This window comes from Balaenoptera musculus, chromosome 14 (genome assembly GCF_009873245.2).
Source record: "Balaenoptera musculus isolate JJ_BM4_2016_0621 chromosome 14, mBalMus1.pri.v3, whole genome shotgun sequence".
In the NCBI taxonomy this organism is placed as follows: Eukaryota; Metazoa; Chordata; class Mammalia; order Artiodactyla; family Balaenopteridae; genus Balaenoptera; species Balaenoptera musculus.
The window spans coordinates 19135513-19160657 of NC_045798.1; the positions used below are offsets into that span (position 1 = coordinate 19135513).

Sequence of the window (25145 nt, forward strand, 5' to 3'; positions counted from 1 at the left end):
CTAGTAAGATAAAATATTGAATATTAATTACTGATCATAGGTTTATCTGCTTTTGAATTCCCACTGCAGAGAAACGAAGTGGATCTATTAGTAAACATGTTTTAAGCCACACCAAAAAGCATGTTTCTATAAACTATTAAAAGTATTTATAAATTTGCCAAGCCACAGAATGCTAATATTAAAGACAGTTCATGATTACTTGCTTCTTAGTTTTCACTAGAAATTAAAGATTTCTCAGGGCTAAAAATTCTAACATATGTTATTGAAACTACTAGAAATAATAAGGGAAACAACTCTGTATGCAAGGAAAGAAGGATGTGTTTTGGGTAAGAAAAGGCATGAAGAATGAAGATGCATTTTTGTTAAGGGAAGTGAGAGTAATTTTGTCTAAACTAGAACTTCTGCTTATGAAGGACAAATTTACCTTCTGTAGTCAAGTGGGTTAAAATTTGGATTGCTACCAGAAGGGTTCTGGAAATAGGCTTATTATGTAAAATTAAAGCTTAATTTTCTTTCATCTGCTGACAGAACAAGTTTTCTGGGATTGTTGATCTGCTCCTGATAAAAGATTGTAAAAGCTTTTTCTTTAAAAGTAATCTGCCTAGAAAGCAAAGATTTTGTGTTTTATCACAGTCATCTCCTGTGCTCTTTGTCATCAGGTCCTTGGTTACTTAGGAAAACTGAGTCTTCTTCATATTAAAAGAGCTAAAGTTTTGCTAACAGCTGTATAACCTTCTATATTTGCCTGTTAAAATTATTTTTGTCATTTTGGTTAGATAGATAACTAAGTAATGTTTCACAGTGACCTGTGATCCTATCTAGGCAGTGTTTTTAAACCTTTTTTTTTTTTTTTTCGTATTTTTAACAAGCTTCCCCAAATCAAATTCTAAATGAAGTCTTTTTGACCTGGAAGAAACTTCGGGATTTTCCCACAGGGCCCCTGGAACTTACCAAAATATTTGTTAAACTAATTAGGCTTATTTGATATGTTAAATTACATGAGAAGCATTGTCAAACAAGAAATAGTACTAAACCTTTTTTTAAAAAAATATTTATTTATTTATTTGGCTGCGCCAGTTCTTAGTTGCGGCATTCTGGATCTTCATTGCCGTGTGTGGGATCTTCGTCGTGGCGTGCGGGATCTTTAGTTGCGGCATGCAGGCTCTTAGTCGTGGCATGCAGGCTCTTAGGTACGGCATGTGGGATCTAGTTCCCTGACCAGGGATCAAACCCGTGCCCCCTGCATTGGGAGTGCAGAGTCTTAACTGCTGGACCACCAGGGAAGTCCCCACTAAGCTTTTTTTATGTTGTGTTTGTACAGGTATGTAAGTGTTCCAGAAATTGTGTGAAATTCCTAGAAATCTGATAGGACCTGGTACAGTGATTATCACTTGTAATTCTAGTTATTATCTTAAAATGTTGTATGACATCCTCTGGGACCCCAATAGAAAATGGGCAACAAGTAAACGGTCTTCTTACTGCTATTCTTACTTTCTGAAACTGCTGTCATCAAAATTAAGACTCACACTAAAAGGACTGAACCTGAGCATCAGGGAAATGTCCTGTATGACTCTCGTGCAAAGGCAACAGCGACGGAATCTATAAAGATCGTAACACATGTGGATGCAATCCGTTCTGCTTCCGCAAAAAATCATCCCTCACTGCCAGACTTCTGCCATCCTGATGTCCTTGTAACATGGCAACAGTCTGCTCCTGAATCAGAGAAATTAAGGTGGGTAAACAATGGCTGTAAACTAAATGAATGGTCAGGGCTCTTGGAAACCCAAGACGGCTGCCTGGTTCTTCCTGGAACCCTGGCAAATCCCTTTGTTTTTTGTGTTTACATTCCTTCATCCACCATAGTACATTTAAGATGACTCAAATTATGAATCACCATTGGTGGGGAGACGTCTACAAAACTGCAAAAACAGACTACCAACAATTCTGATCTGCCAGGTCCATAATCCTGGAAAAACTATTCTTGCTCCTGGAGCCCTGAGACCCTTGAACACCTGCAGCTGGACTTCATTCAACTGCCACTTGGCCTGGCTCCACCCTAGAAGTAATTTCAATGAAATCCCAAATGCCACTGTGTGTTTAAAGTGTTCCAAGGGCCTGTTTTATAAAGTGAGGGTACTAAGCCCACCTAACCTTGTTCTTTGCTTCAATCTAACCCAACCCTGGGATGGGAAAATGAGGTCTCTCGAGTATCTATATAAGAAACTCTGTGTGGCAGCCAATGTAATCAGGCCATTTGTAAGCTTACTGACATACCCATGTATTTAGACAGCCTTTCAATATATAATAATACAGTATATGAGCCTTGGTTGAATGATGCTAATGCCTCTGTAACAATGAACGGGTCCACAGATACTGCCACCTATGCAGGAGCCTTATGCACACCTCCTGGCTACATCTTTGTATGTGAAAGTTTTGGTTTAGAACCATCTTTATGGTTCTGTGTAAAGATGGTTTTGTTATGTTGTTTTAAATTCTGCTCTGCATACTTGTTAAGTTTTCTACCTCCTGTTTGTTGGACCTTAGTGAAAATGATGTGCTTAATGAGGTGATGCTAGCTCAGCGCTTTGAGATGATTTCCAACGCTTACAACCTTGACAAAATACAGACTTGGGATAAGAAATGCCTGCGAGTTCTCCCTACTACTGTCTCTTGTTACTCAAATGTGGCCTCAGGCAGTTTCTGGTCCGTGCACTTTCCCTCCAGTGTGGGACATGACACCCAGAAAAGGTCTTTCCTGGCACCGAGGAGCGGAGGCTGAATTTGGAAAGCCTGTCTCTGGATCAGCGATGCTTTTGGAGAAAGATCTTGATCAAAAGGCAGTAACTGAAAATTAATAAAAGGAAACCTCAACTAAAACTGGAGTTGGGAGGGCCTGGAGAGGGAGCTCTTATGCCCTCTGGTAACTGACTCTGGTCAATTACCCCAAAGTGTCAATCACAAACCCCAATGAGAAGCCACTGTCACTTGAACTGACTTTCCTCCAATGAACTTTCATTTTTTCGATGATTTCCTTGTCCCACCCTCCTTTCTACAAATGCCTTCCATTTTGTACAACCCCTCAGAGTATGTCTCTGCTAGATGAGATGCTGCTTGACTCATGAATCTTGTAATGATGCCAATTAGATCTTCATTTACTCAGCTGAACTTAACACCTTTTACAACATCTTTGCATACCCAGTGACCCAGTGCTATAATCATAGCAAATCTGAAAACATGTGAAAAAAAGTTACAACTACACAGGTAAAAGTTCCTCAAAATTAACCTTGTTTCTAAAAAATCAGTGACCGAATTTGTATTTCTTTTTCGGGGGCAGGGGTGGTCATAGACCATTTAAGATGCTGCTCTGTGTTCTGTTTAAAGTGTCACTACACTTCCAAGGTTCAATATAATTTCTTAAAAAATTAGTTTGCTTTTTAATTATTTGTGGTACCTCAGAGCTTTCTGCTTCCTCCCTACTCACAGCACTGCATTAGGAGATCGGTGTTAAAACCTCACTGATCAACATTACGCTCTCACTTCTTCTTTGGATGAAGGGAATCCGTTGGAATGCTTAGGGGAGGACCCCAAAGTTACCAGAGGGAAAACTGCAAATGCATCTTCGTGCTGATTTTGCGCAATGTGGGATCATAAACCCTTCTTTTCAGACGTGAGAAAACTCAGGCCCAGAGGGGAAGCAATCTTCTCAAGCAAGTTTCCAAATCCCTGCCCTCCTAAGAAACGCTTTAGACTGGATGTTCCCACTGGATGCAGTCCTTCTCGCCCACTTAAACACAAGCACCCGCGTTCCCAAGACTTCTTTATTCTTTTTGCTCCCTTCATCAGACAGCAGGGGACGCCGACCTTTTCTCTGGATGTTCCGCCCCAGCTACTGGAGCCAAGTGCTGCCAGGTCAGTGGGCCACCATCAGGGGGTCTTCCCAGTGCCTTGGCCTCACACCTCAAGCCCAGAGAAGAGTCTGGAAAACTAGCTGAGGGAGGGTGGGGGGAAGCTGCCCTCGCACTGTCGCAGGGCTTGGCAGGACACGCAGCCATGGTGAGCATGCCAAGATCCGTGGAGAAATGCTTTTTCCAGTCCGAAGTGGCTCCTTTAGGGTCCCAGCAGACCCCGACCCCGTTCAGCCCCCATCCCCCCTCCACAGCGCCCGGGGTGCTGCGCCAGGCTCGGCTGGGGCCGAGCTCGGAGCCCCACCCTCGCCGACTCCTGCCCGCGCCCCTCCCGTGAACCCGGCCCAGGGCTTACCGAGGCCGGGCGCAGGGGTGGGCGGCTCCATCGGAGCGGCGGGGGGAGGGGGAAAGGAGGAAGGGCGGCACGGAGGCGGCGCTTCCGGCCCACAATGGTTGTCATGGCGACCGCGGGCCGCCCCAAGCCAAGAGTAGCCTAAAGGGCGTCCGCCCAGGGCCCAGAAGGACCAGGCACCGAGCGAAACTTCAACAATCTTTTATTACCAAACTCTCGCAGGGTTAACCCTTTAACCCAGCTAACAGCAAAACAGCGCTCTAAGGGGATCTGGAATGGAGGTGCACACCTAATAAAGATTGCCTCTTAAAAAAAGGATTTAAAAAAATGTATATATACACATCTGCGTTAAGTATCTTTTTAAAAAAAGCAAAATTCTCCAGTGTTGCAAAAAAAAAATCCCAAAGTGATTTCAATCTAACCCCACCCCCTACCCCCCCACACACGAAAAAACAACATTGGCAGTATATGCTGGCTCAAACCCAACGCGGGGTGCAGCTAGGAAAAAAGCATTTCTTTCCTCTTAAAAAAAAACAACAAAAACCTTTCTCCTCCTTCCTGTTCAACCTCCACAGCTTATTCCTAGAAACACCCAAAGAATTACATAACTAATTGCATTAGAGTATACCCAGTTCACTTTCCCCAGCCTCCAGACGTGAAAGTTCACACCAAGGATGGTTCCTTAGCAATTTTCGCCAGTACTGCAGTCAGGAACTCGATCCCTAATTTCTGGGAACTTGCAAAACGTCCTCAGGCTTCCTGAGGGCTCCGTGAAAGATCACGGGCCAGTGTACCTGACCAAGACTGGAATGCCAGGCTGGGTAAAGAAAGAGGGCCTTTCCAAATAAAAACACCCAGCACCACAAAACCTAAAGTCTAACCTACCAGGTAAAAACAAGTAGCAGCTGGCTGTACCAAAAAGGTGCTTATCTCCCTGCTTTGACCATGAAAGTAATAACAAAGGGGAACACAGTCCAGGCTATTTGACCTCATCTCCCTTCCAAGAACCTTGACCCACAGACAGCATATTCCAGGCCAGAGGTCCCAGGGTGATTTTGGGGTTTCTGGCCAGGGAAAGCTGCTGCCAGGCTGCCTGGCTCACTGCTGCTCCGCGGAAAATGTGCGCCCTCGTGCAGGGTGCTGAAGAATTAGGAGGGAAATTGTTTTTTGACTTTGACTTCGTAAATGACAGATACTTCAATCACAGCTTCCAGAAAACCACTCATAGACCCCCGACCCCCAAGGGTCAAGGTCACAGATCCTTCCAGTTGATGGGCTCTTTGCCAGACTTCTGCAGCAGCTCGTTGGTTTTAGAGAAATGCCTGCATCCGAAGAACCCCCTGTACACCGAAAACGGCGAGGGATGAGCGGTCTGCAGCACGTGGTGCCGCTTCTGAAAGAGGAGGAGACGGGGAGTGAGATTGTGGGGACACTCTCAGGACTTCTAAAAAGAACCACTCTGGCTGTGGCGCTTTCTGTCAGCTCTGGCGCTCCCGTGACCGCTCTAAATTCGCCTGCTTTCCTAATGGTGTTGGTTTACTTGCAGCGTCCACACAGGTCCGTGCGTTCATCCTCCACTGGTTGGTAGAGCCACTACCTGGGCTAGGCTCTAAGGATGCAGAGCACCCGTCTCTGCCCTCCACTGGGCACTCTCGATAGGACTCGTAGGTGCCCTTGTCCTATGACCCAGCAGTCCCACTGCTGAGACTGTATTTGGTAAAGGACGCCACGATGCACACATCTCCATAAAGATGCAGGCATGAGGAGTTGCACGGCTCCTATCAGGTAAAACCTACCATAAATCCAGTGTTATGCAACAGATTACAAATATTTTTCTAAAGTTCTGGCAACGCAACACCACATAGCTACTAGAAGAACAAGATCAAGCTACATATGCTGACACAGGGAGACCTCTAAAATATGTCAAGTGGAAAAAAAAGAAAGCAAGAAAAAGTGATAAGTGCATTAAATAAAAAAAAAATTCTTTGGTAGGGGGGATAAGACCCAAGACACTATTTATAGTAGTTCCTTTAGGTGAAAGATTGTACCTTTCTATGCTGTTTGCATTATCTCACCACCAAAATAGAATACTTAAAATTTTTTAAAATGTCAACTGTAGTTAACTTAGCAGGAAGATTCTGGACCATTTTTGTTTTCTTCATTCTTTCCTGTATTTAAATAAAAATCACCCAACAGGGCTTCCCTGGTGGCGCAGTGGTTAAGAATCTACCTGCCAATGCAAAGGACACAGGTTCGAGCCCTGGTCCGGGAAGATCCCACATGCCATGGAGCAGCTAAGCCCGAGCACCACAACTATTGAGCCTGTGCTCTAGAGCCCGCAAGCCACAACTAGAGAAAACCCGCGCGCAGCAATGAAGACCCAATGCAGCCAAAAATAAATAAAAATTAAAAAAAAAAAATCACCCAACAAATAATTGTCTTCCAAGATACCCCTGCCTTCAAGGAGCTGGGCTGAGGAGGGGCCATCAGTGAAGCTGGGCAGCGCAGTATGGGTCAGGGCATGGAACCTGGGTTCCTTCAGGTCCTGGCCCTGCCACTCAGCAGTGGCGCAGCCCCAGAGAAGTCGCTGACCCTCCCGAGGCCGCAGATCACTTTTCACCTGCAGACTGGAAGTTAACAGCAGCGCCTGCTCAGGAAGATCCCGTGAAGAACAAAAGATGGGTCGTGCGCGCAGAGCATCCTGGGAAGGGATGCAGGCCGGGTGCTCAGCACAGGGTACAGCATGTGGGGCAGGCCCCTGAACACGTGAGCTGTGTGCATTATAAAGGACCAGTCGGCCAGCCTCCAGGGAAGGAAAAGACCTCTACATGCTGGATGGAGGAAGCAGGATGTTCAAAGGCAGGCAGGGGAGTGGGGGGCGGGGAGAAGTCCAGGTGGTTCAGGGGGCCTGGAGTTCACAGAGGGTGAGCGGCAGGCCGGGCCGTGCCCAGACCCCAGCTCATAAGCCCAGGTCAAGGCCTTCCAAGGAGAAGGCGTCTGAACCCTCTGCTCTGGGCAAGATGAGATGGAGCTGACCTGAGGCTAAGTTGGGCAGGTGGGGGGGTTGCTGAGAGAAGAAAGGCTGTGTATGACTGGTTGCAGGAGGTGGGGATAGATACAAAGGGTGGAGGAGGGAAAGAAAGGGAGGGGTCAAGAATGATATGTGATTTCTGGCTGGGCAACTGGGTAGACAGCGGTCCTTTTTATCCTTGGGCATCCAGAGGCCCAAGTTTAGTGAGGGATGGACGAGGAAAGGAGAATTGTAAAATGTTGCATTTGATGTGCTTCCAGGTCCCTAGTAAGGAAGCAGCTGAATATATAGATCTAGTGCTTAGGAGACACCCCGGGTTAGAGATGTGCAACTTGGTTTTTAATGGTCAATCTACTAGTTTTGTTTTGTTTTTTTTTTTGGCTGCGCCATGCAGCATGCAGGATCCTAGTTCCCCAACCAGGGATCGAACCCAGGCCCTCTGCAATGGAAGCGCGGAGTCCCAACCGCTGGACCGCCAGGGAAGTCTGGTTTTTAATGGTCAAAATGGTCAAGCTACTTTAACAACTGTTTACTTTCAAACTGAACCATTATTAAGATTACAGATATACTGAGTAAGGGCGCTTCTGACCACAAACCTCCCTAAGACACAGACTGGAAATCACTCCCATACACACTTCACTACCGAGATAATCAGATCTTAGCAGTTAGTTCATTCATGCCAGGTTTTATTCCTACTATTCCCTTCCCGAAAAGAAAAACACCTGAAGACATCCTGTTCATTCACACAGAACCTTTATAGAGAAAGCAGCTCTTCCATCTGACCTACACGCCCCCTTGCTGTTTGCAGCCATGTGTATAAAGACACTGGAAGGAGACGTCAGACGGTAAAACCCAGTGCTTACCCCAGGCCAAGAAGAATCGAACGGATGGGGACTAGGAGGGGAGACCTTAATATCCTTTATTTTCTAACCATGTGAATCTACTACCTTAAAAAAGGAAAAAAGGCCTAAATTACGAAATAAAGGTAGAACTCCACTAGAGAGAAAATGGAGGCGATAACTGACATGTGAGTCAAGTCTCTAGAGCTGATGGCTGGCCTGGAACCCTGCCACCCTCGCCCGTGGGCTGGGCAGGCCTCCCCACGGGCCCGCCCAAGTGAGCGGGCTGCTTGGATCAGACGCCGAAGCTCCATTCACCGCAAGTGGACAGGTGACCTCGCCTCCCTGAGCCCCAGTACAAAGCGCGGTCAGCGTATCCCTCCCACCCCCAACAGCCTTTGCAGAGGTCAGGAGAGATGCTGTGGGAAAAGTGCTGGACTTGCTCCTGACACCCGTTTGCACATCTCTGATACACCATAAACTAGTGCCATGTCGCCTCGGTTCATCCCTTTACCTCACTTATGACGTGTGTATGCTATGATTTCTCCCCCCACCCTCACCGCCCAATTCAGTGCCTCCCAGTGGCCCAAGCTAAGTACTCCTCCTTGCCGTCCCCCTCCCTCCCTCCCAGCCCCACGCCCCCTCCTCCCCTTGCCGGTCTCCTTCACACCAGCATCACCTCCAGTGCGGTCCCACGCACCCCAAAGGGAAATGCCAGTGCTCAGCACAGAGGGGAGGCAGAATTAGGATGGTTTTAGGACTGGGTTTAAGGGGATGAGGGAGGGCATTCAAGGATGACTTCCGGTTTTTAATCTCAGCAACCAAGTATACACAGGTGGGTCGGGGAAGGATGCGGTGGGGCGGGCAGAAACTGAAGAGCTGGGTTGGTGTCGGGGACCAGCAACCAGGGCCCAGGTTTAATAATCATCGCTGATGGTGTTTTCATGGGGGGAGGTTAAATTTGCGATTAAGTGGAACTCTTCATGTCTTCCATATACCCTCGAACTTGTTGAAAGCAAGAGACTTACCTCGCTCATCATTTACTGCATCGGTTGTTAACATGAATGGAACCTGGGGACCTGTGTATCTTTCTGTGTATGCAGCAAGTTTATGCCAGTGTTGCCAACTGCATCTAAGCAGAAGCTGGCCAGCTGTTCTCCTCATACACAACTAATCATTTCGTCTGAGTTCTGTTCAATTTTGTTTCCTTTTTTTTTGGCTGTGCTGTGTGGCATGCAGGATCTTAGTTCCCTGACCAGGGATGGAACCTGTGCCCCTGTGTTGGGAGCACGGAGTCTTAACCCCTGGACCGCCAGGGAAGTCCCTGAATTCTGTTCAATTTTTGATGGGAAACCTAATCCTAATTATCACAGTTTTAAGGGAAAATAAGCTTCATTTTATGACATGGATTTTCTAGGACCACATAAAGGGATTCCTAGAATTCTCTAACCTGTTTAAAAAAAAACTGTTTAAAAAAAAACAAAAAAAAAAACCAACCCCAAAACATACCCTATCAATGGCACTGCCTTTCTTCTGAGCATAAGAGCCCCAGAGCAGGAAGACAAGGCCGTTCGAGTTCTGATTGAGCCAGGACACGACAGCATCGGTGAACTGCTCCCAACCTCTCTCTTTATGAGAATTGGCCTGATGCGCCCGGACGGTGAGGACGGCGTTGAGCAGGAGGACACCTGCGAGCACACAGCGAAGAAGCAGGTTCAAGGGAGGCTGAAACGTGGAATCTAAAATTCGACACAAGTGAACATATCTACGAAACAGAAACAGACTCACAGATAACAGAGAACGGACTTGTGCTTGTCACGGGGGGGATGAGGGAGGGATGGACTGGAAGTTTGGGGTTAACAGATGCAAACTATTACATACAGGATGTACAGCACAGGGAACCCTTCAATATCCTGTGATAAACCATAATGAAAACGAATATGTATACGTATAACAGAATCACTTTGCTGCACAGCAGAAATTAACATTGTAAATCAACTATACTTCAATAAAATTTAAAAAAAAAATAAGGGGGAGGCTGAAACGAGTTGGCCTAAACACCCAATAATGGGCTCAAAGCATGACGAAACCATCCCAAGATGGAAGCTGGTGCAGCCACCTGAAATCAGGTGGTGGAGAAAGCATCAGGACATGACCAGCTGGTGCCTCTGTGCGAGATTCATTTTCACCTCTGCACTTTCAAGACCGAACTTCTGAGTTTGCAACAGTGACCGTGCATTATATCCATCATCAGAAAGAATTGTTTAAAAAAATATACCCTAAAAAAAATGTATATATACCCTAACTGATATGAGATAACCCTGGAAAGTAACACAAGGAGGCCAAGACATTTCACTGAAACAAAAATCTCACTGCAAGAAAAGAGTAAATATTCTTTCCTTATCCTGATTGTAGTTTGTTAAAAAAGGAGAAAGAAGTCACACAGATAGGTATTAAACACACACAACATAACCCGTGTGTCGAAATGAGAAAACTTGAGGCCACCTTCTGAATGGTCGAAGTTGAGTGGCTCAACGTAAAATATGAATGACGAGGAACCAACTTTTCCCTTTCATGCTATGATTAAAACATGAAAAACACTGGCTGCAGGATAAAAGCGAGATACATTCTTTTTTTCACTAGATTACTGGTTTATTACAAAGGATATTAAAGGATGCAGTCAAGTCAGATGAAGAGTTGCAAAGGGCAAGATAGAGGGAAAGGGCACGTGGCTTCCATGCCCTCTCTCAGCTTGCCTCTCTCTCCAATCTCCATGCGTGCACCCACCCAGAAGCTCTCCAAATGTCATCCTTTGGGGGTTTTATGCAGGCTTCATTACATAAGCATGATTGATTAAATCACTGGCCACTGGCAATGGATTCAACTTCCAGCCCATCTCCTCTCCCTGGATATCAGGGGGCGGTGAGATACATTCTTTGACTTACATAAACTTAGCCATTTTATTAGAGCTCTCTGGTTCTTCACGGGTATCTTTTAAAAATATAAGCAAGCCAGACAGAAAAGACAGTTGAAATCCATCCAAAACACATCTAGCAGTGGCTGGTTTACCTTGCCTGGCCCATCCGGATAAATCTCCATGACCAGGATGAACAAAACCATCTATGTCTGTAGACAGTTCTTTATAAATGTTTTCCAAACTGAAAGCAAGCCAGAAGAAAAACAAACAAAAAAAACAGAATCTTAAGCACAATTCGGAAAGTTCAGGACCCTCCAGCGCACACGCAAGTTACAGTCTGCAAAGCCAGCCCTCAGGGCGGACAACAGGACGCACTGCACTGATTCATGGGAAACACTGCCCTTCCTTTAGACAGGCACACCTGCCAAACGCCTTTACTTCGGTCAGTGCTTGGGTTTAAGGAAGAGAACTTTGGAAAACCTAAGCAAATTAGCCCAGGAGTTACCACCCCACTCCCAAGTGATGGATTTAGTTTATACCTTTAATATTCATTATATTTGTAAATGATATGTAAAATCCTCCAAAGCAGGGGTTCTTAACCAGGGGTGATGGGGCCCCACAAGGGACTGCTGGAAACGTCTGAAGACATTTTTCATTGTCACAAATGGGGGTGGGGCGTGCTGCTGGCATCTCGAGGCCAGGGGTGCTGCTAAACATGCTACCACGCACACGGCAGCCCCCCGACCACAAAGACCCAGCCCCACATGTCAGTAGCGCAGAAACTGAGAAATCCTGCTCCAAAGGCTAGTGACGGTCCCACAAACAGGTGCACCTGTAATTTGAAAGTAATCACGATTGGAGCTGAGCCACCTGTAAAGCCTGCGTACCTGGGTGGGGGTGGCACGGGCCTTTGAACACTAAAGCAGAGCCCATGAGCTTGATTGGGTCCGTGATATGGATCCTGTCCCAGGATGACAACCTTCACCTGTGAACACCAGATGGCAAGGATCAAACACTATAGTACAGGCAGTCTGAACGGACACCTGGCTGGCTGATAACTTATACAAAGGGGCACTACGAGGACAAGGGCAGGACCCCCTCCCGGCCCAACTAAGAGCCCCCAGAAGGGAGCAGGTGACTTGGCACCATCACTTTGCATTACCCAGTTATCCTTCCCTCAGTCACCTGCCGCAGTGCCCCCTCCCTTCTCTGACCCATGTGTTTGAAACAAGGTGGGGGTCAACTTTGCTTTCATCCCCTTCATTTTTCAAATTACAAAAGGAAATACGCCCTTGTCACAAGTACGACCATCCAGAAACATATCAAGATCTCCGGGTCATCCCTACCCCGTCCTGATTCAACCATTTATAATCACCTATTGATATATAATTAGGGTCATTGTACTCATCACCCTACATTTTTGTGTTTCTCACATCATACACTGTGGGCCTCCTTTAAGTCAACAGAGCTCAGTTGTTGATGGGCAGTCAGCTGGTTTCCCAGTTTTTTCCCTTAAAAAAATAACGCAGTAAACATCCTACTACATGTATCTTTACATACTGCTGCTTTCATTTCTATGGAATAGATTCAGAAGAGTGGAGTTGTTGGTCACAGTGTAAGTGTATTTAAAATTTTCATCGACATATGCCAAATTGCTTTTCCACGAGTTGAAGAAACTCCAGTGTCCCACCAGCAGCATATGAAGGAGCCTGTTCCCCTGGACCAGTACACTGCGGAGATACTGTGGGTTTAGCTCCAGACTGTCTCATTAAGCGAACATCGCAATAAAACAAAGTGACGTCAATTTTTTGGTTTCCTAGTGCATACACGATATGGTAATCTATTAAGTGTGCAATTGCATGTCAAAAAAAAGTACATTATCTTAATTAGAAAGTACTTTATTGCTAAAAAATGCTAACCATCATTTGACAATGAAAGGTTGCCACAAAACTTCAATTTGAAAAAATCGCAGGATCTGCAAAGCGCAGTAAAACAAGGTCTGCCTGTGTCCTCTTAAGGGATGGAACCAGAGGAGAACGAGGTCACTGTCACAGTCAGTGGTGTTAAAATACTACTAGGCCTTTTGATCGGGTGCCCACCCACCCACCTCTCTTCATTCCCACACTTCTGCCGTGTTCCTTCTTAAGACTCTCCTTCCGTAGCCAACATACACTTTATCCTTCAAAATCCAGCTTCAGACGTTCCCAAAATCAGGCAGCTTTCATGGGCCACTCCATTCCTCCAGTTGGTATTCACACTGCCCCTGGCATATTCCCCATCATGAAGCAACCTGTCCGAGAGGGGAAGCTTTCCGGTTCTGGTCCTGGATAAGGACCTCAGAGGAGCCAGGTAACATCCCCGACCCTCCACATGCTCATCGGCAAAGAAGCCCCACCAGGCCAACTGATCTTCAGAAGTTTCATGCACTTTTCTTAGTCTTTCTTTACAATATTGCTCAATGGTACTCAAAACAGGACATACTTCAAACAAGGGGCAAACTAGTACTGAATTTAATAGGACTTGTTTTTTTTTTAACTTTATAAACAAGGAGGTACGTTCGAAGTGCTTGCTCTAAAATGAAAATTGTGAAGTCTGCTAAGTATTAGGAGTGTCAGCCTTATCACGATGGCTTCTTCAACAATTTCACTTCTCTTTGATTTAACAGGTACTTACTAAATCACGGGATTCCTGCGCTCAGCTTACAAAATCAGTAAGGCAAAAGGAGAACAAAAAAATGGAACACCTCCAATGCAAGCAGATACTAAAAACCCACATCACAAAGGAAACCCACATCACAAATATAGTGGGGGACAGGCCTCCTTCCGGGAGGTGCCAGAGATGCACCTAGTTGGTTTTCAAAAGACAGAAGTGAGGAGAGGGTCACCGCCCTGTCCAGCTCCAAAGGAGGAGAATGGAAGGTGGAGGTGAGGCTGGGAAGCAGGAGGTGGCCTCAGCTTCCATAGTTTGCACCGTGGGAAGCCACAAACAAGCTTCTGACAGCGAGCAGCCATTGTATACATTGAACCAAAGCAAAGGAATGTGTTAACAGGAGATGTGTTCAGGCCAGAAGTCAAGAGTTTGAAAGCATCAACCGTAAAGGATGGTGTGGTCAGACAGAAAGAACACTGAGCTGCAAGTCAAGGTGGGACCACCGACAACCACTTGAAAAAGACTTAACTGCTTCGTGCCTCAGTTTCCTCACCACCACACTTTACCTCTCACGGGCATAGGGTCAGTTTAAGGATAAAATAAAATACAAGTGAGAGCATACAGACCCACGGTTTACGTACATACTTTTCTTCTTTTGCTATATGAACGGCACACAGTAGAAGTTAAACAGGGTACATATAGGCTAAAATACAGCCCGCCAAACCTCACAGTTTCAGTATTTTATTTATTACTGAATTATGGACAGTGGCTTAACTCCAGTGTCCCTAATTTAAAAATACCATTTGAGTCCTGCTCCCCTTTTAGTAAAATTCATCCACAGCTTGTACTTACATCTCTTATGTCACACATTTGGGTCCATGTGAAGACTTGCTGCGGGGGTGGGTAAACAGTGTAATGTTTTCTTTCTTCTGCAACAAATCCCATAAGCTGATGGAAAGATAAACTAGATTTACAATCAGATTCTCACTGGAAAGCATACGAATTCAATGAGAAAGCTTCTAATGCAAGCTACTGGAAGAGCTCTTAGCTAGCTCTTTGCCAAGTTTTATATCCAAATTCTGCGTAAAAATCAAAACAGTTCCCCTCCCGACATTTTAATTCCCTTCCCCTTTCTTTGGGCTGGGTCAAAGTTGATTGGCCTGGCAGCCTTGACTTCCTGCGGGTGCCAACCCCTCCCTCTTTTTTTTAAAGGGCAGGTTTCATTCAGTCGGGTTTGTGGTTTTACCAGGCCACTCTTTCCTAGAGAGCAGACTAAACAAACGGGTTAAAAGAAGCTATGATATCACCTCATAGTCTTTTAAAAACCTTAAACTGGGCAGATTCAAAACATCATGGCTGTATGTTGAAGGAGGGAAAAGTAGGAGCTCACGAAAGCAATATCCTATAAACGTGGGCTTGGCCTGCTATATTTACAAGTGCCCGCAGTCTCCAACTTTACCTTAATAAAATATGGTTTCCCGAACTCCCCGCTGAGGTGCTTCTTCCAACTCTCACCAAAACCTACAGGCACATTGCGCGCTGCGAGTCTGAGCAGCGCGGCGGCCTTGTTCCTCTGGATACGGACCAACTGCTCGGGGCTCAGTGGCGACGAGGGCGGCGTGCCGGGCTCCTCCTGCCCGGCCCGGATCTTCTTGGCGGAGCTGGCCTGCAAGTGGTCCCCGCAGAAACGGGTCACGAGCTGCAGCGGGCCTCTCCCGGGAGCCCGCAGCTTCCGTCCCCAACCCAACAGCCCAGGGTAGAGGACACCCATTCTTGGGGTTTCAGCCCCGCTCGGCAGGTCCGTACAAAACCGGACTCTGGAAACCCAGGGCTGATGCCAGTCCGGCACTAACAGGCCGCTGCCCCAAATTTCGAGTTTGGTACCAAAACAGGGCAGGAAAAAGGTCTGTGAGCAAGGCCCGCAGCGTCTCGCTAGGGGTTCGCGGAGAAGGGGCCCAGCACCCAGGGCCCCGCCCCGCGGGTCCCGCCACTAGCGTCCCCACGTGGTCTTTTCGCGGCAAAAACCCTCCCCTCCAGGACCCACCCCCTCCCTCCTCTGATTGGAGGGTGGGCCGGCCCCCTCGCCTCTGACTGGCGCCGTGGGCCCCGAGGTTCGCCTCCATTGGCTGACCCCTCAGCATGGCCGCCGATGGGGCGCCACGGCGGGTGTTTTGAACACGTGGAGGCCCCAGTTTACCCAGTCAGCCGCATGTTCCTGCAACCCCTCGGTCGCGCGGGGTCCGCCGCCCTCCTCGCCCTCTTCACCCTCTTCGCCCTCCTCACCCTCCCTTCCCCCTGACCCCCGGCCCCATGAGCGGTCCCCGCCGCGCCTTACCGCCGCATCCCCGCTCTCAGCTACCGCCGCCACGCCGTTCCACTGCTCGGCCGGCTCGGAGCTGCAGGCACGTCGCTTCCTGGCGGGGCTCGGGGTGAAGAAGGAGTAGAGGGTCTTCTGGCCAATCATCCTGGAGCCGAGGAGGGAGCGAACGCGCGCTGCCCGGGGACCCGCGACTTTGGCGCCAGCTGCGGCGGTCAGTAATTGGCGCCAAGCAACCCGCGCATGCTCCGACCGGGGGGGTGTGGGCGAGGGGGGCCGCGGAGGGCCTAGTGCGCATGTGTGGGAGGGGCCGCTGGGCAAGGTCCCTGGGGCGAAGTGGGGCTCAGAAAGGTCTTGAGAGAGAGCAGGGTTCCTTAGGTCGGTTCACTCAGATGTTTACTGTTTCATTCATTATTCTCACCCATCATACCTCTGCCTCGGGCAAGTCCCTCCACCTCTCAGCCGGTGAAAGAACTTAAAAGTACCCGCCCCGTAGGGTTTTTTGTGGGAGTGAAATTAGCTTTAAAATAGTAATTGTTTTGCTTTTAGTTGTCCAATTTTCACAAGCTGTTTTACTGACGACAAACTAAGGCCTAGAGGCCTAACCTGTAAGGTTTGGGGGAGACTTTAACAGAGGTCATAAAGGTTAAACTCCAAACTAGTCATCCTCTGAAAGACATCCCCATACACCTGGATTCTTCTCCTCTCCCTCCCTCCCCACATCCAAACCTTGGACAGGTCCTCTTGGGTCTATCTCCATAATAAAGCCCAAATTCAAATGCTGCTCTCAGTCTCTTGTCTACTAACTACAATCCCAGCAGGTCTTCTCTTTTCCTACCTAATCATCTTTTTGAAATGTAAATTACACCATAATAATCCCCAGGTTAAAAATCCTATAGTTTCCACATATGTTTGGAATAAAATCCTTGCTTCTACATACATACAGATGGTCAACAGGCACATGAAAAGATGGTCAACATCTCTAATTATTAGAGAAATGCAAATTAAAACTACAATGAGGTATCACCTCACACCAGTCAGAATGGCCATCATTAAAGTGTCTACAAGTAGTAAATGCTGGAGATGGTGTGGAGAAAAAGGAACCCTCCTACACTGTTGGTGGGAATGTAAATTGGTGCAGCCACTATGGAGAACAGTATGGAGGTTCCCTAAACAAACTAAAAATAGAGTTATCATATGATCCAACAATCCCACTCCTGGGCATATATAGGGAAAAAACTCTAATTCGAAAATGTATATGCACCCCAATGTTCATAGCAGCGCTATTTACAATAGCCAAGACATGGAAGCAACCTAAACGTCCATTGACAGATAAATGGATAAAGAAGATGTGGTATATACACACAATGGAATATTAGCCGTAACAAAGAACGAAATAATGCCATTTGCAGCAACATGGATGGACCTAGAGATTATCATACTGAGTGAAGTAAGTCAGAGAAAGACAAATATCATGATATCACTTATATGTGGAATCTAAAAACATGATACTAATAAACGTAGTTACAAAACAGAAATAGACTCACAGACATAGAAAACAAATTTATGGTTACCAGAGAGGATGGGGCAGAGATAAATTAGGAGTTTGGGATTAACATATACACAGTACTATATATGAAATAGATAAACAGCAAGGATCTACTGTATAGCACAGGGAACTATATTCAATGGAACCTATGACGGAAAATAATCTGAAAAAAGAATATATGTATATATGTATAACTGAATCACTTTGCAGTACACCTGAAACTAACACAACATTGTAAATTAACTATACTTCAACTTTTAAAAATGGTTTAAAAAAAAATCCCTGCTTCTTACCAGTTGGGAAGGCTGCTTCGCCCTCTCACGGAAGCCCAGCTGCTGTGACATGATGAACCTGGTTCTCAGCACAGTCACCAGGCATACCCGGCTGTCCCTTGTGTGGTCTTTACACCTTGCACGCACTGTCCCCCTGCCTGGAAAACCTCAGGTCTCAGCTCGAGACCCTTCCCCTGAAGGGCCTTCTCCTCCTGCCCCACTTTCTAGCAGGTCACTCTATTTATAGCTTCTGTACTATCTAAGATGATCTTATTGGGACTTCCCTGGAGGTCCAGTGGTTAAGACTCTGCGCTTCCACTGCAGGGCATGCGGGTTTGATCCCTGGTCGGGGAACTAAGATCCCGCATGCCTTGTGGTGTGGCCAAAATAAAATAAAATAATCTTATTTATTCTCTCCTTGTTTATTTCTGTCTCCATCTCCAACAGGTAACCTAGGTGAGGGCAGGGACTTGATCCTTGTTACTGCTGTGTTCCAGCGCCTAGGACACGGAGCTTGATGTGTAAGAAGAAGAGATGCTCATAATTTAAAATTATTTTTAAAATAAGAAAATAAAAGCCACTTTGAAAAACAGTTTGGCAGCTTTGTATGAAGTGACACATACTCTTACCATGTGCCCCTGCGATCCCACTCCTACGTATTTACCCAAGTGAAATTGGAATCTATATTCACATGAGAGCTTGTACATGAATAGATATAGTGACATTATTTGTATTTTCCCCAAACTGGAACAACCCAAATGCCCCTCAAGTGGCAAGTGGGTGGACAAATTGTAGGGCATGAGTACAAGGGCAGCTTACTCAGCAATAAAAGGAATAAACTGCTACGAACAATATGGGTACATCTTAAAAGCGTTAGGCTAAGTGAAGAAAGCTAGACACAAGCCTATATATGTATCATTTCATTTACAAGAAATTCTGGAAAAGGTAAAACTCTAGGGACAGAAAACACATCAGTGGTTGCCAGGGGCGGGGTAAGGGGCGAGTTGATAACTAGGAGACTTGGGGGAATTTTACGTGATGATGGAATTCTAGATCTTGATTGTGGTGTGGTCACACAACTGTTTACCTTTGTCAAAATTTGCAGAGCTGGATGCTAAGAAGATTCAAAACAAAGCCCCCAACCTCTTTTCCTTCCATTGGCCGAGAGAGAGTAAATAAAAATTGGTGATAATAAAAGCTGACATTTGTTTGAAGCACAGAAGCCCTTCTCACACATCCTCTCATTTACTCCTCATGGTGTTCTCATGGCATAGGTTTTGTAGTCCCCACTGTTTAGAGAAGGCAGTTCAAGCCCAGAGGGGTTAAGTGACCTGTAGGAGCCACACAGCTACAGTTGAGGAGACAGAAATGGAAGTTACAGGGTCTGATTGCAGAAATTCGTGTGCTCCTATCTGCGGACAATATGCTGGTTGGCCCAACTCCCTGTCAGGAAACGAAATTAATCCCCAGGGAGAGAGATGATACCGAACAACAGCTCCCAAACCACCGGGGACCCTGCACTGCTGCGGAACAAATAACGTTATCCAGAAATACAGCGGTGCTTGCCAACGCGCCGGAGGGCCAACAGGTGGCGCCCGGAGGCCGCCCACCGCTTTGTTTTGCAGATTTGCCTGGATTTTCTCCAGTTCGCGGCTGAAATCTACCCGGAAGCAGTTCTGTGGAGGGGGTAAGTGTTTCCTCTTTCCCGTAGGACCTTTCTAGAGTGTCTGGGAGAAGCGGAGCTTCGCGGGAGCTGAGAATTTAAAGAGAACCCTCGGCACCGCCCAGCCCCCGCACGTGTTACAATTCTTATTTTTCTATCAGAATTCGGCGTGCTGGTGTCATGCCCACGTTAACCGTTGTTACATTTAGATTCAGAATCATGCCCTTGTAAGGATCGCAATACTTGCCTGTTTTAATACTTGCGTGGGAGGCCGGCCAGTTATCTACCCCCCACCCCCCAGCCTGTCCTTTGCAGGGTGGAAGGGAGAGAGAGACATACTTTTCTTGGTGACTTTGAGCAAACCTCTCCCCCTCTCAGTGTGTCAGTTTCCCCATATGTAAAGTGAGGGTTTGGGTTGCAGTTTCCAAGTTTGCCATTGGCATGCGAATTCCGGGGGGTGGATGTTTCTTTAAAAATTCGGATGTTTGCGGGTGGAGGGCAGGCACACGTGGGTTTTGCAAGCTAGGCAGCTGATTCTAATACCTACTCAGGTGTGGGAGGGATCCTTCCAGCTTTAACCTCTTACTTCCTTTATAGGACATGGTGTTAAACTTTAAAATGGAAACTTAAAACCTGGAGGAATGCCACTGTGAGACCACTTTGCAGAGTGGATTTTGGCATTTGGGACAGAGCCTGGGCAATCTCTCTCTCTCTTGGGCTGGCCACTGGCTACCAGGTGTTTGCTTTGTGGAGACTAGATGGACAGATTCCTGGTGAAGGGGGCTGTCAGGGGCCTTATGGGAAAGAGGGAGCAAGAGCAGACCGGAGGAGGCCTAGCAGGGTTGGCCGAAGAGGAGGGGACCAGCGGGAAAAAGCCCAGGAGAGCAGCCCCGGGGAGTGGAGTCCACTCGGCAGGCCTCAGCTGGAGGCACATTGGAGCCGAGGGCCTGGACTGCGATTACACAGTCCTGTTTGGCAAAGCCGAAGCAGATGAGATTTTCCAAGAGTTGGAGAAAGAAGTGGAATATTTTACAGGTAAGCAGGGGACGGTGGGGTGTGTGTGGAAGGCTTGCTGGATAATAAAACTAGTGGTCCGTGTTCAGGGAAATCTGAACCCAGGAGCCATTAATTACGGATGAGTTTGTTAATTGACTCAACACATATTCCGGGCACCTCTGGGCCAAGCAACCTGCTGGGTGCTTGGGATACAGACTTAATTAGTAACAGGGATCTCCTGTCCGCTGAGAGCGGAGAGATGGTAAATTACCAGGTAATTCCTACGCACGAGGTTCTCAGCGTCACCTGGAGGACTTTGTTGCTTGTGAGAACACCATTGCTAGCCCTGCCCCTGCAGTCTAGTGTCTAGAGTTTCCGGGTGCTACTGATGCTGCTGACCTGGGGACCACACACTGAGAACCGCTGCAAGGTGGCAGAGCACGGGGACGGGGAGACGTGGAAATGCCCACGGGAGACCCAGCCTCCATCCTGAGCTGCATTAGCACCATCTTCCATCGATGCCCACGCCCTTTGTCCCCACAGTTGGCAAAATCACCGTGTTAGCGTGTAGCCTAACTTCATTTTGCTCCAATTTCAGCCTCTGTATTACGGTCCTACTGAGCAATTAAGTTAGGGTGTTTTTATAAAAAACTTGGACTAGGGCTGTGTTTCTCCAAGTGTCGGACAAGGATCACTGTCCTCACATGAACGTTTTGGGCGAGCCACAATGATTTTTGAGGAGGGGGTCCCCGGTCGGTGTATTAGATGTTGTTCCTGTTTTACTTCCTTTTCTGAATACTCAGGGAGTGAGTGTGGATGGTCTGAGGCGCTGCCATGTTTCCCCTGCACAGGTTCGCTGGCCAGGATCCAGGTGTTTGGGAAGTGGCACAATGTCCCAAGGAAGCAGGCGACATACGGTGACGCTGGGCTGACCTACACCTTTTCAGGCCTTACTCTGTCTCCAAAGCCCTGGGTCCCTGTCCTAGAGCGCATCCGGGATCGCGTTTCTTTAGTGACTGGACAGACCTTCAACTTCGTGCTTGTCAACAGGTGACACCCTAACTGTTTTTACCTTTTGCTTTTGAGGACAGTGGACTGAATTTTATAAATCTCCTGTCTCTTCCAAAAAGAAGAGTTTAGGATTCCACCATACTTTACTCATTTGTACAACAAATAATTCTTCAGTGTAGTTAGGGGAGTAGTAGTGAAACACAAGCAATTAGTCTTTATGGAGCTCTCACCATGGCGGGAGTGAGAGGCTGCAAACTGATGAACAGGTGAACAGGATAACTTCAGACGTTGATAAGTGTCTCGTAGAACATTAAACAGGCTGATCTAAGAACGGCTGGGAGGAAGGAGTCTGGGTTTCTCAGCAGCAGCACTCTTGACGCTTTGGGCCACATAATCCTCTTTCTGGGGCCGACCTGTGCACTGCAGGACGTTGGGTGGCATCCCTAGCCTCCACCCACCAGATGCCAGCGCCACCCTGTGAATGAAAAATGTCGCCTGCCAGATCATCCAACGAAGGACGCCGGGCCATCAAGCCACTGTAGCCCTGAGGGAACTCAGGATGGGGACATCGCCATCGCCAAGCCCTCAGCCCCTGCAGCCACCCCCAGTGGTGCCCCCTGAGGGGACTCGGGATGGGAAAGAACAGGATACCGGCCCCAGAGAGCTGAGGTGCATATCAAAGGAATGATTTCAGTGAGCCCAGAATGTCCCATACACAGAAAAGCACTAAATTCATTAGCTCGAGATGTCTGGTTTTCTTTTGATTATCAGTAATCTTTTGATGTTCTAACGACCATGTTTTGTCGGTTCCTCCCTTACCTCTTCGGAGCAGTCCCCCAGAGCTAGCTGAGAGGCTGCCTCCTGGGCTTAAGGTCCTCAGTTTTGTCCACGGAATGAAACATAATTCTCAGCTTTTAGACTGTGCATTTTTTTCAGGGGTCCCTTTGGTCAGAGCAACCAGAATGTCTCCAGACATCGCCTCGTGCCCGCTGGGGGGCAGAGTCACCCTGGTTGAGAGCTCTGGGTTTAAGGGGAGATGGTTAGAGGAGGGTTCACGGAGGGGTGACGTTTGAGCTGGTGACTAAACCGAGAGAGAGCGTGAGCCACACAGGCACCTGGAGGGAGAGCAGAGGGAGCCTGGGGTGTCTCGAGTGGAAATCCCGCTGGAGGTGCTGGAAGGCAGTGAATGAGGGAAAGAGGGGTATGGGATGAGCTCAGAGGCCGGCAAGGGCCAGACTGGGCGAGGAATACGGCTTTTCTTCTAAGTGTAGGAAGAAACCGTCTTACGCAATGGAGGTTTACACATACAAACCCTACAGGAGAACCCTAAGACTCGTGTTTGGCCTCTATTGGTGAGGTTTTTTTGTTTGTTTGTTTTTTCCTGGCCATGCCACATGGCTTGTGGGATCTTAGTTTCCTGACCAGGGATCAAACCTGGGCCCCCTGCAGTGGAAGCGCAGAGTCCTAACCATTGGACTGCCAGGGAATTCCCTATTGGTTTTGTTTGTTTTGTTTTGTTTTTTAATTTGTTTTTATTTTTGGCTGTGTTGTGTCTGTTGCTGCGCACGGGCTTTCTCTAGTTGCGGGGAGCAGGGGTTACTCTTGGTTGTAGTGCGCAGACTTCTCATTGCAGTGGCTTCTCTTGTTGTGGAGCACGGGCTGTAGGCATGTGGGCTTCAATTGTTGTGGCGTGCGGGCTCAGTAGTTGTGGCTCGCGGGCTCTAGAGCGCAGGCTCAGTAGTTGTGGCGCATGGGCTTAGTTGCTCCGTGGCATGTGGGATCTTCCCGGACCAGGGCTCAAACCCGTGTCCCCTGCATTGGCAGGCGGATTCTTAACCACTGCGCCACCAGGGAAGCCCCTCCCTATTGGTTTTAAAGCGTGTGATCAAAGACGGCTGATAACAAACTGAAAGGCTTGCCTCATCTGTGGACCAGATACAGCCCTCCAGCCCCTGCAGAAACCTGTGCTTGTGGCACTGTTTCCCTGCAGGCAAACGAGGGCTCTGGGTGTGGGCATGTTTCCACAGAGGGCTGTTCTGTGAACTCTGCTTGTTTTCTCACTGCAGGTACAAAGACGGCCATGACCACATTGGTGAGCACAGAGATGATGAGAGAGAACTGGCTCCTGGGAGCCCCATCGCCTCTGTCTCCTTTGGGGCTTGCAGAGACTTCTTCTTCCGGCATAAGGATTCCCGGGGGAAGCACCCCTCCCGGAGGCTGGGGGTGGTCAGGCTCCAGCTGGCCCACGGAAGCTTACTTATGATGAACCACCCAACCAACACTCACTGGTACCACAGTCTCCCCGTCCGAAAGAAGATTCTGGCTCCCCGGGTCAACCTGACATTTCGGAAAATCCTGCCTATTGCAAAGTAAAAACGTTTTTAACAGCTAGTACTTCTGTTAGCTCTTTCCTTCTCTACTCCAAGAGGGAGCTGGCATTTCCTTTACCAACAGGGAACATGGAAAAGGTTTAACCCAAGCGCAGGGCTTCTTACATACAATGCTGAACTCAGAAACAGGATGTTTGTATCGAATCGGTGGATTACGAAAGAATACCAGTTGATTCTTTTCCTAACAAAATGATTCTTTTATTGCTATAATACACAGCAGATACAAAAGGTACCTTTAGCAAAAACATAAATCAGCAGTTATTATGGCATAAACTACGAGTTTAACTTAGGTTTTTGCAGAAAGAAGCGACTTTGTAAATAACTTAAAGCTAGAAATAAGAGTATTTGGCTGCTACTTAATACCTAAATGATTTACAAAAAATGAGAAAGTCGCCTTTAAGTCAGGGGAAGAGGCTTTGCACGGAGATCATTCACATTTACAACCGCGGCTCAATCCCTCCGACCAAAGATCTGCTTACAACTGAACGCTAAAAGGATGAGCCCCGTTCATGCCCGGCATCTCTCTTTAATGGCAGATTGCAAAGCGTAAGCAGCGGCAGAGCAGCAGTTGCTCAAAGCTACAACTTTGCCAGAAAGGTTAAGGTCATGTGATTGAGCATTTGTTTCCCCCAGACGCGGGTACCACGGGCACGTGCCTTACCACGGGGACGTGCCTTTCACCGTCAAAGCCGGGGTCTGTAAGGAGTCAGGAAGGGACGTCTGCTGTGAACAGACCAGAAGCTTTGTGCGGCTCCTTTCTCCCTGAGGTGTGTGGCCTGGAGAACTTCACAGTCCGTTCTGTCAATAGCGAGAGTTCCAAGTCCTCGGGATGCACGCTGGGCCTGGGGGAATGGGGATCGCCTGGGCCTCTAGCGCTTTCAGCTGACGCCAAGGCCTTGTCTGGGAGCATCTGCCAGCTGGTCCCCACCAGGGGAAGCACAGTCCTCAGCCCGACCTCAGGTGACCTTTTGGACGCGTCTGATTACAAATCCTACCTCTGAAGAGTCAGTCTGCATTTGTTGTTGTTTTTTTTAAATAAAAGAGCCTAGCTAAAACATAGATACCCCTGTGTCATTGAAATTCCTTCGGCCCTGGGCTGCCTTCATTAGACTTACCTGAAGAGAGGGGAGGATGCCCAAGAGAGACCTTTTGTACGAGGCTACTGGAAACGAATACATTTAGAATATGGACCTAGAACAGAATGACAGTACTAGATATCAGCCATAATTGTATGTTCAAAAAGTTTTTTTAAAC

General features: G+C 47.5%; 2 protein-coding genes across 3 annotated transcripts in view; one reads left to right on the plus strand and one right to left on the minus strand.

The window, feature by feature from the left end:
- LOC118906860 (uracil-DNA glycosylase) overlaps positions 1 to 16223 on the minus strand; it is a 152464-nt gene extending 136241 nt beyond the window's left edge. The window contains exons 1-7 of one of the 2 annotated variants that reach the window (XM_036874695.1): positions 16029 to 16223; positions 15153 to 15359; positions 14546 to 14641; positions 11932 to 12029; positions 11197 to 11285; positions 9637 to 9815; positions 4443 to 5650 (exon numbers count right to left, since the gene is read on the minus strand). In XM_036874695.1, coding sequence (XP_036730590.1) covers positions 5510 to 5650; positions 9637 to 9815; positions 11197 to 11285; positions 11932 to 12029; positions 14546 to 14641; positions 15153 to 15359; positions 16029 to 16157 — 939 coding nt within the window. In that variant the 5' untranslated portion in view covers positions 16158 to 16223 and the 3' untranslated portion in view covers positions 4443 to 5509. Of the gene's footprint in view, positions 1 to 4442; positions 5651 to 9636; positions 9816 to 11196; positions 11286 to 11931; positions 12030 to 14545; positions 14642 to 15152; positions 15360 to 16028 lie in introns of those variants that run through there. The other variant, XM_036874693.1, reaches the window with a different exon arrangement.
- Positions 16224 to 19552: 3329 nt separating this feature from the next.
- Positions 19553 to 25030, plus strand: ALKBH2 (alkB homolog 2, alpha-ketoglutarate dependent dioxygenase). The gene is made up of 4 exons (XM_036874704.1): positions 19553 to 19721; positions 20092 to 20529; positions 21342 to 21540; positions 23568 to 25030. The coding sequence occupies exons 2-4, from the start codon at positions 20253 to 20255 to the stop codon at positions 23872 to 23874; spliced, it is 783 nt and encodes a 260-aa protein (XP_036730599.1). The 5' UTR covers positions 19553 to 19721; positions 20092 to 20252; the 3' UTR covers positions 23875 to 25030.
- Positions 25031 to 25145: the final 115 nt, after the last annotated feature.

Coding starts and splice junctions, on each gene's coding strand:
- ALKBH2 (XM_036874704.1), top strand. CDS start 20,253: ATGGACAGATTCCTGGTGAAGGGGGCTGTCAGGGGCCTTATGGGAAAG. Junction 20,530..21,341: donor AGAAGTGGAATATTTTACAG/GTAAGCAGGGGA, acceptor TCCCCTGCACAG/GTTCGCTGGCCAGGATCCAG. Junction 21,541..23,567: donor AACTTCGTGCTTGTCAACAG/GTGACACCCTAA, acceptor TTCTCACTGCAG/GTACAAAGACGGCCATGACC.